The sequence below is a fragment of the Hakea prostrata genome, chromosome 6 (assembly GCF_041222555.1).
Source record: "Hakea prostrata isolate BN-2017 chromosome 6, UWA_Hpros_2, whole genome shotgun sequence".
In the NCBI taxonomy this organism is placed as follows: Eukaryota; Viridiplantae; Streptophyta; class Magnoliopsida; order Proteales; family Proteaceae; genus Hakea; species Hakea prostrata.
In genome coordinates this window covers 39003469-39015897 of record NC_142605.1, presented here as the reverse complement: position 1 = coordinate 39015897, position 12429 = coordinate 39003469, and the positions used below count along the sequence as shown (strand labels likewise).

Sequence of the window (12429 nt, the reverse complement as noted above, 5' to 3'; positions counted from 1 at the left end):
AACCATATGAATTCCTGACTTAATTGAAAAACCCAAGAAAAATTTTAAGTTAAACAAGAGCTTTTGGGGTGTTTGTTGGGGGCGGGAAGCACAAGTAACAAGAATCCTCCATAATCATGCAATTTCCTGGGGATATGCCAGCGGCAAAGATCGTCAAAACTCTAGTGCGGTGAGCTAAAAAGAGCTCGGCTGATAATACCTGTGGCTTCAATGTAGCGCTCCACACATCTTGAAATGCAACTACTTTCACTCCCACTCAGGCTTGTCCCTGGCTTTGTAATGCACTTATCAAAGCACTTGCCTCTGATTGTCTTGTATGCAATCAAGCAAAACAGAATCAGCATAATTACCGCATTAATATTTCTACTCGTATAGATGAGGAGAAAGAAAATAAAATGACATTAGATTGAAGAAAAATAAAACAGAATCCAAAATGTAGTCTTCAAACAGTTGTACTTCATATATGCATGCTGGTAATATTTCAATGGAAACCCGTTGCCAACACCACAGGTGTGTTGCTACATTCAATGAAATTGCATAAGATGTCAAAAAATAAATAAATAACATTGTACTTATGAACCTTTAGCTTCTCCCCACAACGAGGTTCAAAGTGCAGCACTGGAACTAATACCACCGTAACTGTAGCTACTGAATAAATTAGAAAAGCTCAGAAACAGCAAATGAAGAGAAGAGAAAAGAATTAATCATGTGTAGTAAGTGAACTGAGCAGAAGAGGAGAGCTTAAATCAAAAAGAGCAGGTTGAGTTGCCAGGTCCATATTTCTTGCACAGGATTTGGAGTATGTTAAATCAACATACTGTAATCATCAATACATGACACACATCCGAAAAAGGAATGTTTCTTTGTTGCCATTTCTGCTTGGTGTTTTGGGAAAGAAAGCAGCGAGATGTTTGCAGCAAGGACAAGGGAGGAGTGGAGTGGAGAGACAAGGGAAAGTGCAGGAAAAAGTAGAGAAAAGAAAGTTAGGGATGAAATAATAGGGATCAGTGTCAACTTCCTAAAGGGAATTTCAGGGGAATTTGAAGGATGAGAATTGCAAAGGATAAATGACCCTCCCTGCCCTACCTTCCCCATGCTCTCAATTGAGCACAGGTGCCAGCAGCATCCCCAACCCTCTCCCCTAAAGGAAAATAATAGTTAAAGAGTAGAATAACTCAAATATGAAAAGAAAAAAAAAAAAAAGAGCATTCGCTGTGAATAGTTCCAGTATAGCATTCATCACGCATGACATTAAAACCCTATCATCAATATGACACAAACATCTAAATGCTGAAATTTGTGCAAACTAGAAACCATGGAAACTAAAATTGGAGTATCTGTAATACTGTGCACCCTCATCATATCCTGCATTTCAATGGCTTTATAATTAATTGGGCTCTAATTTGAGAGCCAGATTTCTTCCACTGGCCCAGGAGCAGCAGCACTCCTTTGATGTTGTTCTTTTACTTGCAGGTGATCAGATCGGACCCCTGGGAGGAGCTGAACAGAATTGGTCATAACACAAAGATATCTTGGTTTTCTTCTATAGGTCTGAGCAGAGACTGGTAGAGTTAAGAAATCCGCAATTGGCTATGAAACTAGAATGAAAACGAATTACACGACAGGGTAGCGATTTGGTTGCAAGAATAATAACTCCAACCATGAACCAACCCAAGTTTGATTCATTAAGAAAGTTATACACGGTAGGGATGTGTTCAGGATAGTCGAATCTAATAACACAAACCTCCAAAAGCGAGCCATAGAACGCCCCAAAACTCTATTCCAAAAAGAATTTGCCAGATATTGATCGTAGTTCTCATTTAAAAGGGGTTATGGTAAAGAAAAGATTGAATAACAAGTAAGAAGGATAAAAAAGAAGAAGAAGAAGAAGAAGAACAAGAGAAGGGGATGTTGTGGACAGGACGGTATTTTGAAAAAACTACAACACAGTAATGAATTAAAGGGGGCGAAACTATCATAATAGATCCACAATGTCTCAAACATCAAAGGCTCTGGTAGGCGATAGAAGCACAGAGCCCAATAGTGTGAGACTGGCGTAAAATCGCAAAACAGTCCCGCATGATTATGTATATAAGCATGACCGCCTCGTTAAAAAAAAGATCGGCAGCAAAGAAAGGCATGGTTACCTCAAGGAACTCCTCCGCATGAGCCTGAGCAAGCTGAACCTTCAACTGGTCCATCAAAGCCTCCGTAGACGGCTGAGACGGCGACGACGACCCGCCCGAAGGAGATGAAAATACATCCATGTTTTCCCGTACTCTCCCCCTGTGTCTCTCCCGGCTGCTGCTGCTTCTTCTTCTTCTTCTTCTTTGGCCGCCAAACGGAAATCAAAATGCCCTAATTCCTTGGCCTTGAGGATATCAACATCAACATATGACTTGTACCATCTTTGGGCCATCGTCGGGTTGGGTTGGGTTGGGTAGGGCTGGGCTGGGCTGGGCTGGGTAGTGTGAGTTGGTACTTTGGACTAATTAGAAACCACTTTTCTTGCATAACCAATCTAAGGCTCTAAGCTCTCTTCGAGTTCGGATTGGTGGCCACAATTAATGGGCCTCTCTATTGGGTCAGACACTCAAACTTGAGAGTATCACCGTATTTTCTGATCGCAAGGCGCAGGCTGCCTGTGGTTTTCTCAAAGTGGTCTTCTGGATCAGAACATTGGGCTGCATATGTTATTTGCAGTGGCCATTTTATCTTCATCTTTTTCTCTTTGGTAATAAGCTAGGAGCCTTTCTTGGTAGAATGGTGAGGAGCCATTTTGTCTCTTACTAGATAAAGTTTTACCATGTCATGGGTTGGTTTTTCGTAGGTAACTCTACTTACGATAGTCAAAAATTCAGATTGATCTACAGTCATAGCCTTACCTCCAAAATATATATATATATATATATATATATATATAATAAATAAATAATCTACATTCATAGCTATTTAAAAGAATCTAAATTCAAAAAAATTATTATCCAGTTAACATTGAAATCCTATAGGATAATATTTGATTTTGCCTAAATATAATCAAGTACGAATATGAAAATTCCAACATTCAAGTTGAATCCGCTCGATCTACATCCATGTTAGACTATGACTTAAACTGTCAACGGTTTATCTAATGCAGTGTTTCTGCTTTTCCAAAACTGTGTGCAGGACATTAGATACAATTTGTCAATGGTTTTGGTTGGATAAACATAACAAAACTAAACAATTTACATTCATCTCTAGGAAGCAATGCTGCAAACCTAAATACATAGAGGAGTAGGTTTTAAAAGAATGGATCAGATCAATTGTGCCTTGCTATTTAAGCAAGGACAGAGATTCCTCAATAACCCGAACTCTCTTTGGGGAGAAATTCTCAAAGCAAGATACTTCTCCAACTATTCTATTTTTTATCCTAAACAAAAAATGATCTTGGATATAGAAAAATATTACTTCTATTCTTCTCACTTTACAAACAATGGTAAAAAGGAAAGTTGGTGATGGAAAAAACACATATTACTAGTTCGATCCCTGGGTACAAATAACAACAGACCATGTGATAGGAGAACAAAACTTCCAACTCTGGCAAAGGCAATCTACGTTGCAAGAAGTTCATAGCAACTGCCAACAAAAGAGTAGAGACTTGAACAACCAGAACAATACTCACCATCTAAACTCTTCTCTTTCTTAGCTAATTCTTTCTTTTAAGTTTTAACCCATCACCAATATAGGACTCATGGTTATCTCTATTATCGCCAATAGGGGAATTCCTTGCAAAACTAACAGAAATTGTGTTGTCAAATACAAATAACTATGACTCGTTACCAACATTTTCACTTTGGTGGAGGTTTCATTTGAAGCTACCAATACATTCAAAGTTTAAAATATTCTTTTAACGTCTGTTAAATGCAGGATTACCAACAAAGTTGACTCTATCCAGATGAATAGGAACAAATCCAATATGTGAACTATGCAACAACAAAGAAAATCAATTTGTCATATACATCTCGTGCGACTGGACAAAGAGAATTTGAGCAGCAGGAGCATAGGGACTAAGATTGGAATTCATCAGAAGCACCTCTTTATTAAACTTATACAATTCCTTTCTAAATGAATATCATTTTAAAAAACATACTAAAATCTGGTTTTTCTAATTTCATTATTACTTGCTATTTTATTTGGCTAGCAAGGAATGCAAAAATATATAACAATCAAACTCCAAATCCTTCTCAAATAATTGAAAATGTAAATAGATGGATTAGGGATTTAAAAATTAATACCAAAAAACCTGAATGGACAAATAATGAAATAACAACTCAGACTACTTGTTTTTAAATGCCTTTATTTAAATTGTAACTCTAGAAACTCACCGATGATAATGTTTGTCAGGTTTTGGCACATAGCTAGCTCTCTTTTTGTTAAATGCCTTTATTCACATGAGCAATTACTGTTTCCATTGGAAATAGAACGCGTCCCCCTCCAAAATCAAAACCTGACAAACATCCCCTCCATCTCTAACACTATTACTTGGGACTGAATTTTAATATGACCATATTACCATCAAATATGATAAAATGACTATAATGACCACGTTCCTCTGAAATGATCAAAGCAAAGAAACACTATAACTTCAAGATATATGTCTAAACATACTCCCATTGGTCTTGAAAAAGCTACCTTATATTGAAACTATTCATATGCAATTTCCACTGACTTGGCAAATAATTCTACATCATCCCAAACAACATTAGATCAATATCAAATGGAGTGCGAACCTAACTAAGATCAAAACCAGAGCTTTCCTTATTGAATTGCAAATGAAAAGGAAGAAGAAGAAGGGAAATTGCAGGTGAGGCTCCTACGCACTGCTTATCATGGTAATGTTCCATTGGTGGTAATTGCAGGTGTTAATGGACAGTGGTGATGGTTGATTATGAGATTCTACAATAGGTGTCATGAGTACATGTGAGGAATGAGGGCCAGTTATTAAAAGTGGTATATATGGCTTTGAAAATAGAAAATTTAAATGTGGGCATTTATGGTCATTTTACCATATTTGATTGTAATATGGTTATATTAAAATTATAGTTTTAAATTTTAGCTGTCCTAAACAATGGTGTTGGAGGTGAAATGAGTGTCTGTAAGATTTTTAATTTTGGAGGTGGTTCTCCCTATTTTCTATGGAAATGGAAGGGGTTTATGTAAAACTAAAGAACTTGTGAGCTGCAATGGTTAAGCCATTTTTGCATATTTTTCAAAGTGGGAAAAGAAAAGCATGTAAATTAAATAGTTTTCAGATCATTCCACCCCTTAAATGACTCCAAATTTGAGTCATATTTGAATCTCTAAATATTGATCTTGAATTGATGAATGTGAGATTTATACATGTTTGGTTGTGAAAATGGATAATTACTATTGCCCCTTGTACTTTAATTTTATTACTAATCAATTTTCTTTCTTTATGAGATTACTATTGCCCCCTCACTTCTAACAGTGTTAAATGGCTGTTGACCTCAAATATGTAATGTCTATTTTGCTTTCATTAAAATTAAGAAGTCAAAAATATGAAATTACCCTCATTTATAGAAACTATATTGAATGTCAATTATATCCTTAAAATCTTATATTTTAGAGTCAATTTTGGATTTGGTGGGATCACACACTTATAGTTGTTGAAACTCTCATGTTCCACTTAAATTTTTCACAATCACAATGATGGAAGTTTTACAAACAAATTAGCATATAAGATGTTAATTTAGGAAATTTGGTAACATGCATAATGGTCAGCATATATTAGGTGACTTTCAATTTCCAACTTTGAATTATATTTGATATTTCCTAATATTTTAGTTTCTATTTTAAGTTTTATCTAATCAAATCTTTTCTTTATTGGGTGGTTTCTTTTTAGAAAATAAAAGTTAATTTTAAGTTAATTTTTTTCCATAATTAATTAAGGGTAGTATTATAACCATGGTTCCTTGTGTCGGCGATATATCGTTGACACGGGGCGACATTTCGATGTGTCGTGGGGGGCCACACGACACCCCCCCAACGACACAACTTATACACTAAGTCGACGAAATATCACCCTGTGTCGGCGATATATTGCCGGCAAGTCAAATTTGCCATATATAACAGCCTTTCATTTGTTTTTCGCCGATTTTTCATTCGCTTTTTGCCAAGGTGAGCGGGACCCCGTGTCCGTCGGCAACAATATGTGAAGCATGAGCCATACTCAACATAATTGTATAATGAATTGTAAACTTTAGTACATCTCTTTACTACTTGTGTATTTGTGTTCTCTTTGCATATTTACATTAGTTTATATGAATTTTCCAAACTTTCAGTTTTGCCCGCATATAGCTGAATATGTGTCAATTATAAACTTTAGGTTAGGTGATGTTTTAGGTCAAAATAATACTCCCAATGTGTTTATTGGCCTCAAATTAGGTTACATGTCAAATTTCAGGTCAAAATGACCTTAAATACCCTTCGAAACAGGGGTTCGATTTTTCATCGAACCCTTGCCAAAAGTCGGGCGACTTTTGGCGACATGTCGCCCGTGTTGCCGTGTTGCCAGGGTCCGACACGGCGACACGAGTCGAGCATGTCGAAACTTGATTATGCTTGACAAAAGATTAAAACGTGAATTTGTAGATTTATGAGTATGAGGTTGAAATTCCTACTAAAAGAGCACTAAACATTTGCGCATTCACAAAAATCACATCGTCTAAACAGTTTTTCATAATGAAATTTTCACAAATTTAGGTTAACTAAACAATTAATTTTATGAATTATGACTCCGTAGATTGAAGTCTCTAAATATTTGAAATCTTCATACTCATGTAACCAAACATGCCTTTAAATAAAAAATTTTGAGAGTTTTTTATTTTGCTCATTTACATTTAGGTTAGGCCCAAACTTTTGTTTGCCCACTTAAAGATCAAAATTTTAATTTGTCCAATTTTGTCAACTTGAAATATTATAATGTAAGTTTTCTCTTAACTTTTACTTTAAAATTACCATTTTGTTCATCGGGTGAAAGGGTGGGGTAATATAAATATTTTTTTTTTTAACAAAACTTCGTTTAACTTTTTCAAATTTACAATAGAACTCCCTCCCTCCACATTTGATCTTCAGATTCTAGGAAATTTGAAATTTCTGAGCTTCTTATCAAAGACGAAGATGGACAGAGGAAGATCGATTCAACCAGAGATCTCGAGAGAAGGCGGATGGACATGTGGTTGAAGAGGACCGAGATGATTCTCAATTCCCAGCAGCGAAATTCTTGAAGCTTTAGCTGGAGGCTTTTCTGATAAGAAAAAGATCAAGAGGTTGGTATTGCCGAATTCATAGAGAATGAGAATTCGAAGCATTATGCATTTTGTTGGATTGTTCTTTGGAATATGTGTCTGTGTCGTCGTATTGTGAAAGAAATCGGTGTTCCGGTACAATGACAGTGGCGTGGGAAATTCGATGACGAATAGACGACAGACTTTTTTTTATCGTAGACTCGTAGCCTCTTGAATCGACAATGAGGAGAGAGAATCCTCCGCCCTCCGCCCTCCGCCGTGGAAGAAGATGATGACTGGAAGCAGGGAATTAATCGGAGTCAGTTTCCGTTGGGGGTGAAGAGGCAAAACTAGAAGTCTCGAGTTGCGTCGACCGACGGTGACGTCAGAGGTTTTGATACCATTTACAGGTTTGTTGTTGGCAGGGGTTTTGAGTTGTAAGAAGTTTAGCAGACGACAGTACAATATCTATATACACAAAAGGTCATGAACAGGATCGAGTTTAATCCAGACCTGCCATTACCTAGTTCAAGCTGTAGTTTCTGTTATCTACCGTGCGTTATTCAATAGCAATAGTGAGGTGTCGATATTTCAACATCTTGACGTGGGATTGTTGTGACATTTGGAACGGTGTCTATAACTCATTAACTCCAGAGAAAGAGAGAGAGAGAGAGAGAGAGAGAGAGAGAGAGAGAGAGAGAGAGAGAGGACACAGAAGTTAACTTACTATAATGGAATTCCATTATTGAAGAGAGCTGTTTTTTTTAGGTGAAATTTGACAAAATAAGTAAGGGCATTTTTGTCAGAAACATTTCAATTTAACGGTGTGAGAAAAGATTAGGCGGAGTTTGGGCGCGACTTAACTCAAATTCCCCGCCTCCCCCCCAAAGGGTACGAAGAAGAAAAGTTGTTAAATACATCCTCAGTCCTCACGGTTTTGGAAAACAACACCAACATCATACTGGAAGGATTTAAAGTTCCAAAAAGACGAGAGAGATCCATAGTCCTTGCGAGTTGCGACTGACTGGGTTGAAAATGACTCAAAATCAAAATCAAAAGAAAGGCCCATCTTGGCCATAGGGATATTTTGCACTTGGCAGCACCTAGATAGAGAGGAAGAGAGAACTGATCAGTCCTGACAACATGACTGAAGGGACCTCGAAAAGAGACACCAATTACATTACAGTACGAACCCAAAAGGAAAGGAAAGGAACCGATCACGGTATCAAGAATCCCGTTTCTGGTGGATCCCAATCCTCTGTGTGATTGATCATCCTTGATGGGATACTTATCAGTTACAATTCATTCCCCTGCAAGTCGATCTTTTCATTTCAATTTTCAAGTGACTGGAGACTGGAGACTGGAGACTGCAGAGGAGCAGCAGCCAACTTTTTTTTTCCCCTTGAATTAAGGATTTCAAATTCTTATTATGAAGAAGTTTTTAGGGCTAGAGGGCTGCGGTTGATGATTGAGCACACAGTGGGGCAGGGAGTGTGCAGTCCAGTGCACTAGCACAAGTACGCCACTCCATCGACTTTCCTTCCTCTCAGTCTCTGGTGGATCTGAGTGAGTGATCTCTGCGCCCACAACTTTTAATCATAGTTCCCAGTTCCCACTGCGAGCTGATGAGCTGAGATCGATAAATCATTATCGCAAGTTGCTTCTGGGATCGGCTGCAAGTCAGTACTCTCCTCTGCCACTGAACTGTCGCTGTTATGCTTAATGCCCATAAAAATTTAGAGCCCCACTTTTGATTTCTTTGTCTTTTCTTCGTTTACATGGCATACTGTGCCCTTCGATCTCCTCCCTTCCTCGACGATCCTTTGTTCCCACCGGCTCCGGTGTCCGGTTATCCTAGCTAGACGCAGATTTTGAAAACAGTTCAATCACTCTAGGTAGCCACCTGCCCCGTTGATCAATCATGAATCGAGTCGAGTCGAGTCGAGTCGATTCTCTTGTTCGTTTAGGATGGACCGATGAGAGGTAGGGGGTATAAAAGACGTCTGAGCTCGAGTGAATTGAACTTGGTTGGCTGCCGTTCATGAAGATGATGACAACACTGTTACTTATTGCAACATTTCACTTTCTTGCTTCTTTCTGTATCTTCCCCCCCCCCCCCCCCCCCTTTTTTTTTTTTTTTCTTTCTTTCTTTCCATTGCTTTGTTTCCGTATGCTTTTGTTTTCTTTCTTTTTTATTTCTTCAATCACTGCTCCATCTGATCTGTACTTCATCCTGCTGCTTCCACTGCTGCTTGTTCTTTTTCTCTTTCTTGATCATCTCTTCTGTTGCTTTTACCAGCTTTGGACTTTGGAGACGAGGGAAAGAGAACCCTACCCTACCTAAAACTACAGGCCAGTACCCATAAAAACGAAAGGAAACAATTCCCATACGACAGAATATATGGGAATTTAGTGCATTAAGTGCATTTCATGATTATATATGTACATTCTTCGGATGGACCAAGCTGGTTTCTCATCTAGGATTAACAAACTCAGGATTGGAGTGGATGGGGGTGTTTGGGAGGTGGGGGGAACTTTCCTTAGGAGCAAGCGCTGCTCCCAGCAGTCCACGTCCGGGCCATTTAACATTCATTATTCACTTAATCTGGATTGTTTAAATTTGTGTCGTGGATTGTTTGGAGCAGTGCCCAAGCATTTTTGGGGGTTGGGGGGGGGGGGGTGCTCTCGGTATGGGGGGGTTGAAGGGAGGGGGTGGGGATGGTTTAAAGTAGGCGTTGGACTTCCCCTCTTCTCTTCTAAGTGCCAGGAGGACTTGGGGCTGACATATACGGCAAAAATCAAGTAGTGGTGTGAACCCTAAAAGTGGGTGGTATTGCTATCTCTCTCGACTTTTTATATATAGGGTGGGGGGCTTGCCCTTGGGGAAGAGAAAGGGTGTTTCCAAGATGATGTTAGTAATAGTAGTTGGGATTGGAGCAATAGTTGTGAGAACCAAGTTTGAATGGATGGAGGAATGTAGGGAAATTAATTAAACCCACAGGGTTTCACAGGTTTCAATGTTTCTTTCTTTAACATCCCAATCCCATACTAGGAATAATTACCATGTGCATATACCTGACCTAACTTGGTTCAACACATGATATCCGTGTGATGCATCCAAAATTTGCTCACCTCTAGATCTTTGAGGAATAACCTGCAAAATAATGTTAGACGTGACCCGACTATTGGGTGAAGTGAGCGAGAGGGGAGAGAGAAAGACTACTGGGCCGGGTTTGGGGAGGGGAGGGAGGGGAGGAAGGGAAGGGAAGGGAAGGGGGAAGGGAAGGTTAGAATTAAGGTTAGGTGAAAGTGAAACTAATGAGCATGTGGAAATGAAATGGTTATAATAAAATGAAATATATGTGACCCAGAAGGAGAAGGAGAAGGAAAAGACAGTCTCGTCTCGTAACATTATTAGTTAATTGCAGTGTTTATGGGGGCCGGCCAGACGAGAGCACCAAATAGCTGTATAGTAAGTAACTAGTAAATGTCATATTCTCTCTGATCCTCGGAAGTCAACACTAAGAGGATGAAAGCCGCCTGTGATCTCTCTCTGCACTCCTTCGTCTCTTAATTAAGAGAACAGTCTGCACACCTGCAGGGGGAGGGTACAAGTACAACAGATGTTCACTCTCCATCTTATTAGTTTAATTTGCTGTCAAGAACTCCCAATAGCTAGCAGAGTAGGACCGACCTAGCTAGCTGCTGGGGGCGATTACTGGCCGTTTTGTTACTGCCGCACCTCATGCATCGTGTCTGAGGCAGAGAAAGGATAAGAGGCCTGCAAGGCGAGATAAAGGGTGTGTGTGTGGGGACTGGGGACTGGGGACTGGGGACTGGAATTGGAAAGCTACAGGTCGGATAGAATGGGGATGATGCATATGCATGGGTGGCAAACTGGCTGGCACGAGAGAGACACAGAGAGACACAGAGAGAAGAGAGAGAGAGAGATTAATTAATATATATAGAGCTACTGTTCTAGCTAGGCCACCTCGTCCGTCTTTAGTCCTAACACAGATCGACTATTCGCTACATCTGTTCATCGATCTCTTTCTTTTCTTCTAGCTACATAATTAATGTTTCAATTCTTTTTCTCCCCCTGGTCCTCCTTGGATGATTCTTCTCCGCCTGGCGCCTGGCGCCTGCCTCCGAAGATGCCTTATCAGCAATTGTAGTACCGACTATATACTGCTGCCCCCATGACTCTATTTCACGCCCACGATCTCCACTCCAAAGAAAGAAAATAGAGCAAACCAAAAATGATAAAAATCTGCAATGATTAGGAGCGAGGGGGCTGGGGAGAGGCCATGCTGGAAACTGGGTAGCCACCCATATATAGTTGATAAATATTCAATGTTCATCCGCGCGCGCGCCCATCTTAATTCATATCTCAAATGCTCTCATTCTCTCTCTCTCTCTCTCCGAGGAGGAACCAACCGCAGTCAACACTCAGAGAGAGACACACGGCTCCCGCACACGCAGCATTGGATAGACCAGACGGCACAGCGCCCAAGACTCAGAGGCCGAGAGAGAGAGATCGCTGGGTTCTTAGTTTTGCTCCTCCTCCTCCTCATAGAATCATAGTTCCCTCTTCTTAATTTAATCGTCTTACTTATTTAACAGTCACACCCAGTCTCTAGACTTTTAGGTTCTAGGTTTTAGCGTGCACCACGCCATTTGCATAGGTTCCACTCCCCCCAAAAGGAAGAAACGAGCAAAAACGAAAAACGAAAAAAAAAAAAAAAAAAAAAATACAAAAAACATCCATAGTCATAGCCTGCATACCTGGTGATAGCCATCCCCGTGCATCCTCTAGTAGACAATGTCAGCTTATCAAAGCTGCCAATCCATTTCTGCATCAACTAATTAATTCTACCTCGCAACCTACAACTGCTATATATACTACATCACCCAACAATACCCCCCTTCCCCTTTAGGTGTTATACATATGTGATGATAGTTTAACTGTGTGCAATACCAGGATACCATGCATGCAATGCTAATTGGCATATGCAAACCAAACTGTACAAGCTTACACTTATTTTTTTCTGTATATTATTTGATACTTGCATTTTAGTTTTGACTTAACAAAGCATTTTTCCAATATTGCATTCTTATGTTTCATAACAACAAGGTTCTATTG

At 39.4% G+C, this 12429-nt stretch overlaps 1 protein-coding gene across 1 annotated transcript; it reads right to left on the bottom strand.

Moving 5' to 3' along the window:
- TIM13 (translocase of the inner mitochondrial membrane 13) lies at window positions 1-2352 on the bottom strand. The gene is made up of 2 exons (XM_089159961.1): window positions 2148-2352; window positions 1-311 (listed from the first exon to the last, which is right to left on the bottom strand). Exons 1-2 carry the CDS (start codon window positions 2265-2267, stop codon window positions 162-164), a joined length of 270 nt encoding a protein of 89 aa, XP_089016087.1. The 5' UTR covers window positions 2268-2352; the 3' UTR covers window positions 1-161.
- Window positions 2353-12429: the final 10077 nt, after the last annotated feature.

Coding starts and splice junctions, on each gene's coding strand:
- TIM13 (XM_089159961.1), bottom strand. CDS start 2,267: ATGGATGTATTTTCATCTCCTTCGGGCGGGTCGTCGTCGCCGTCTCAG. Junction 312..2,147: donor ATGCGGAGGAGTTCCTTGAG/GTAACCATGCCT, acceptor ATTGCATACAAG/ACAATCAGAGGCAAGTGCTT.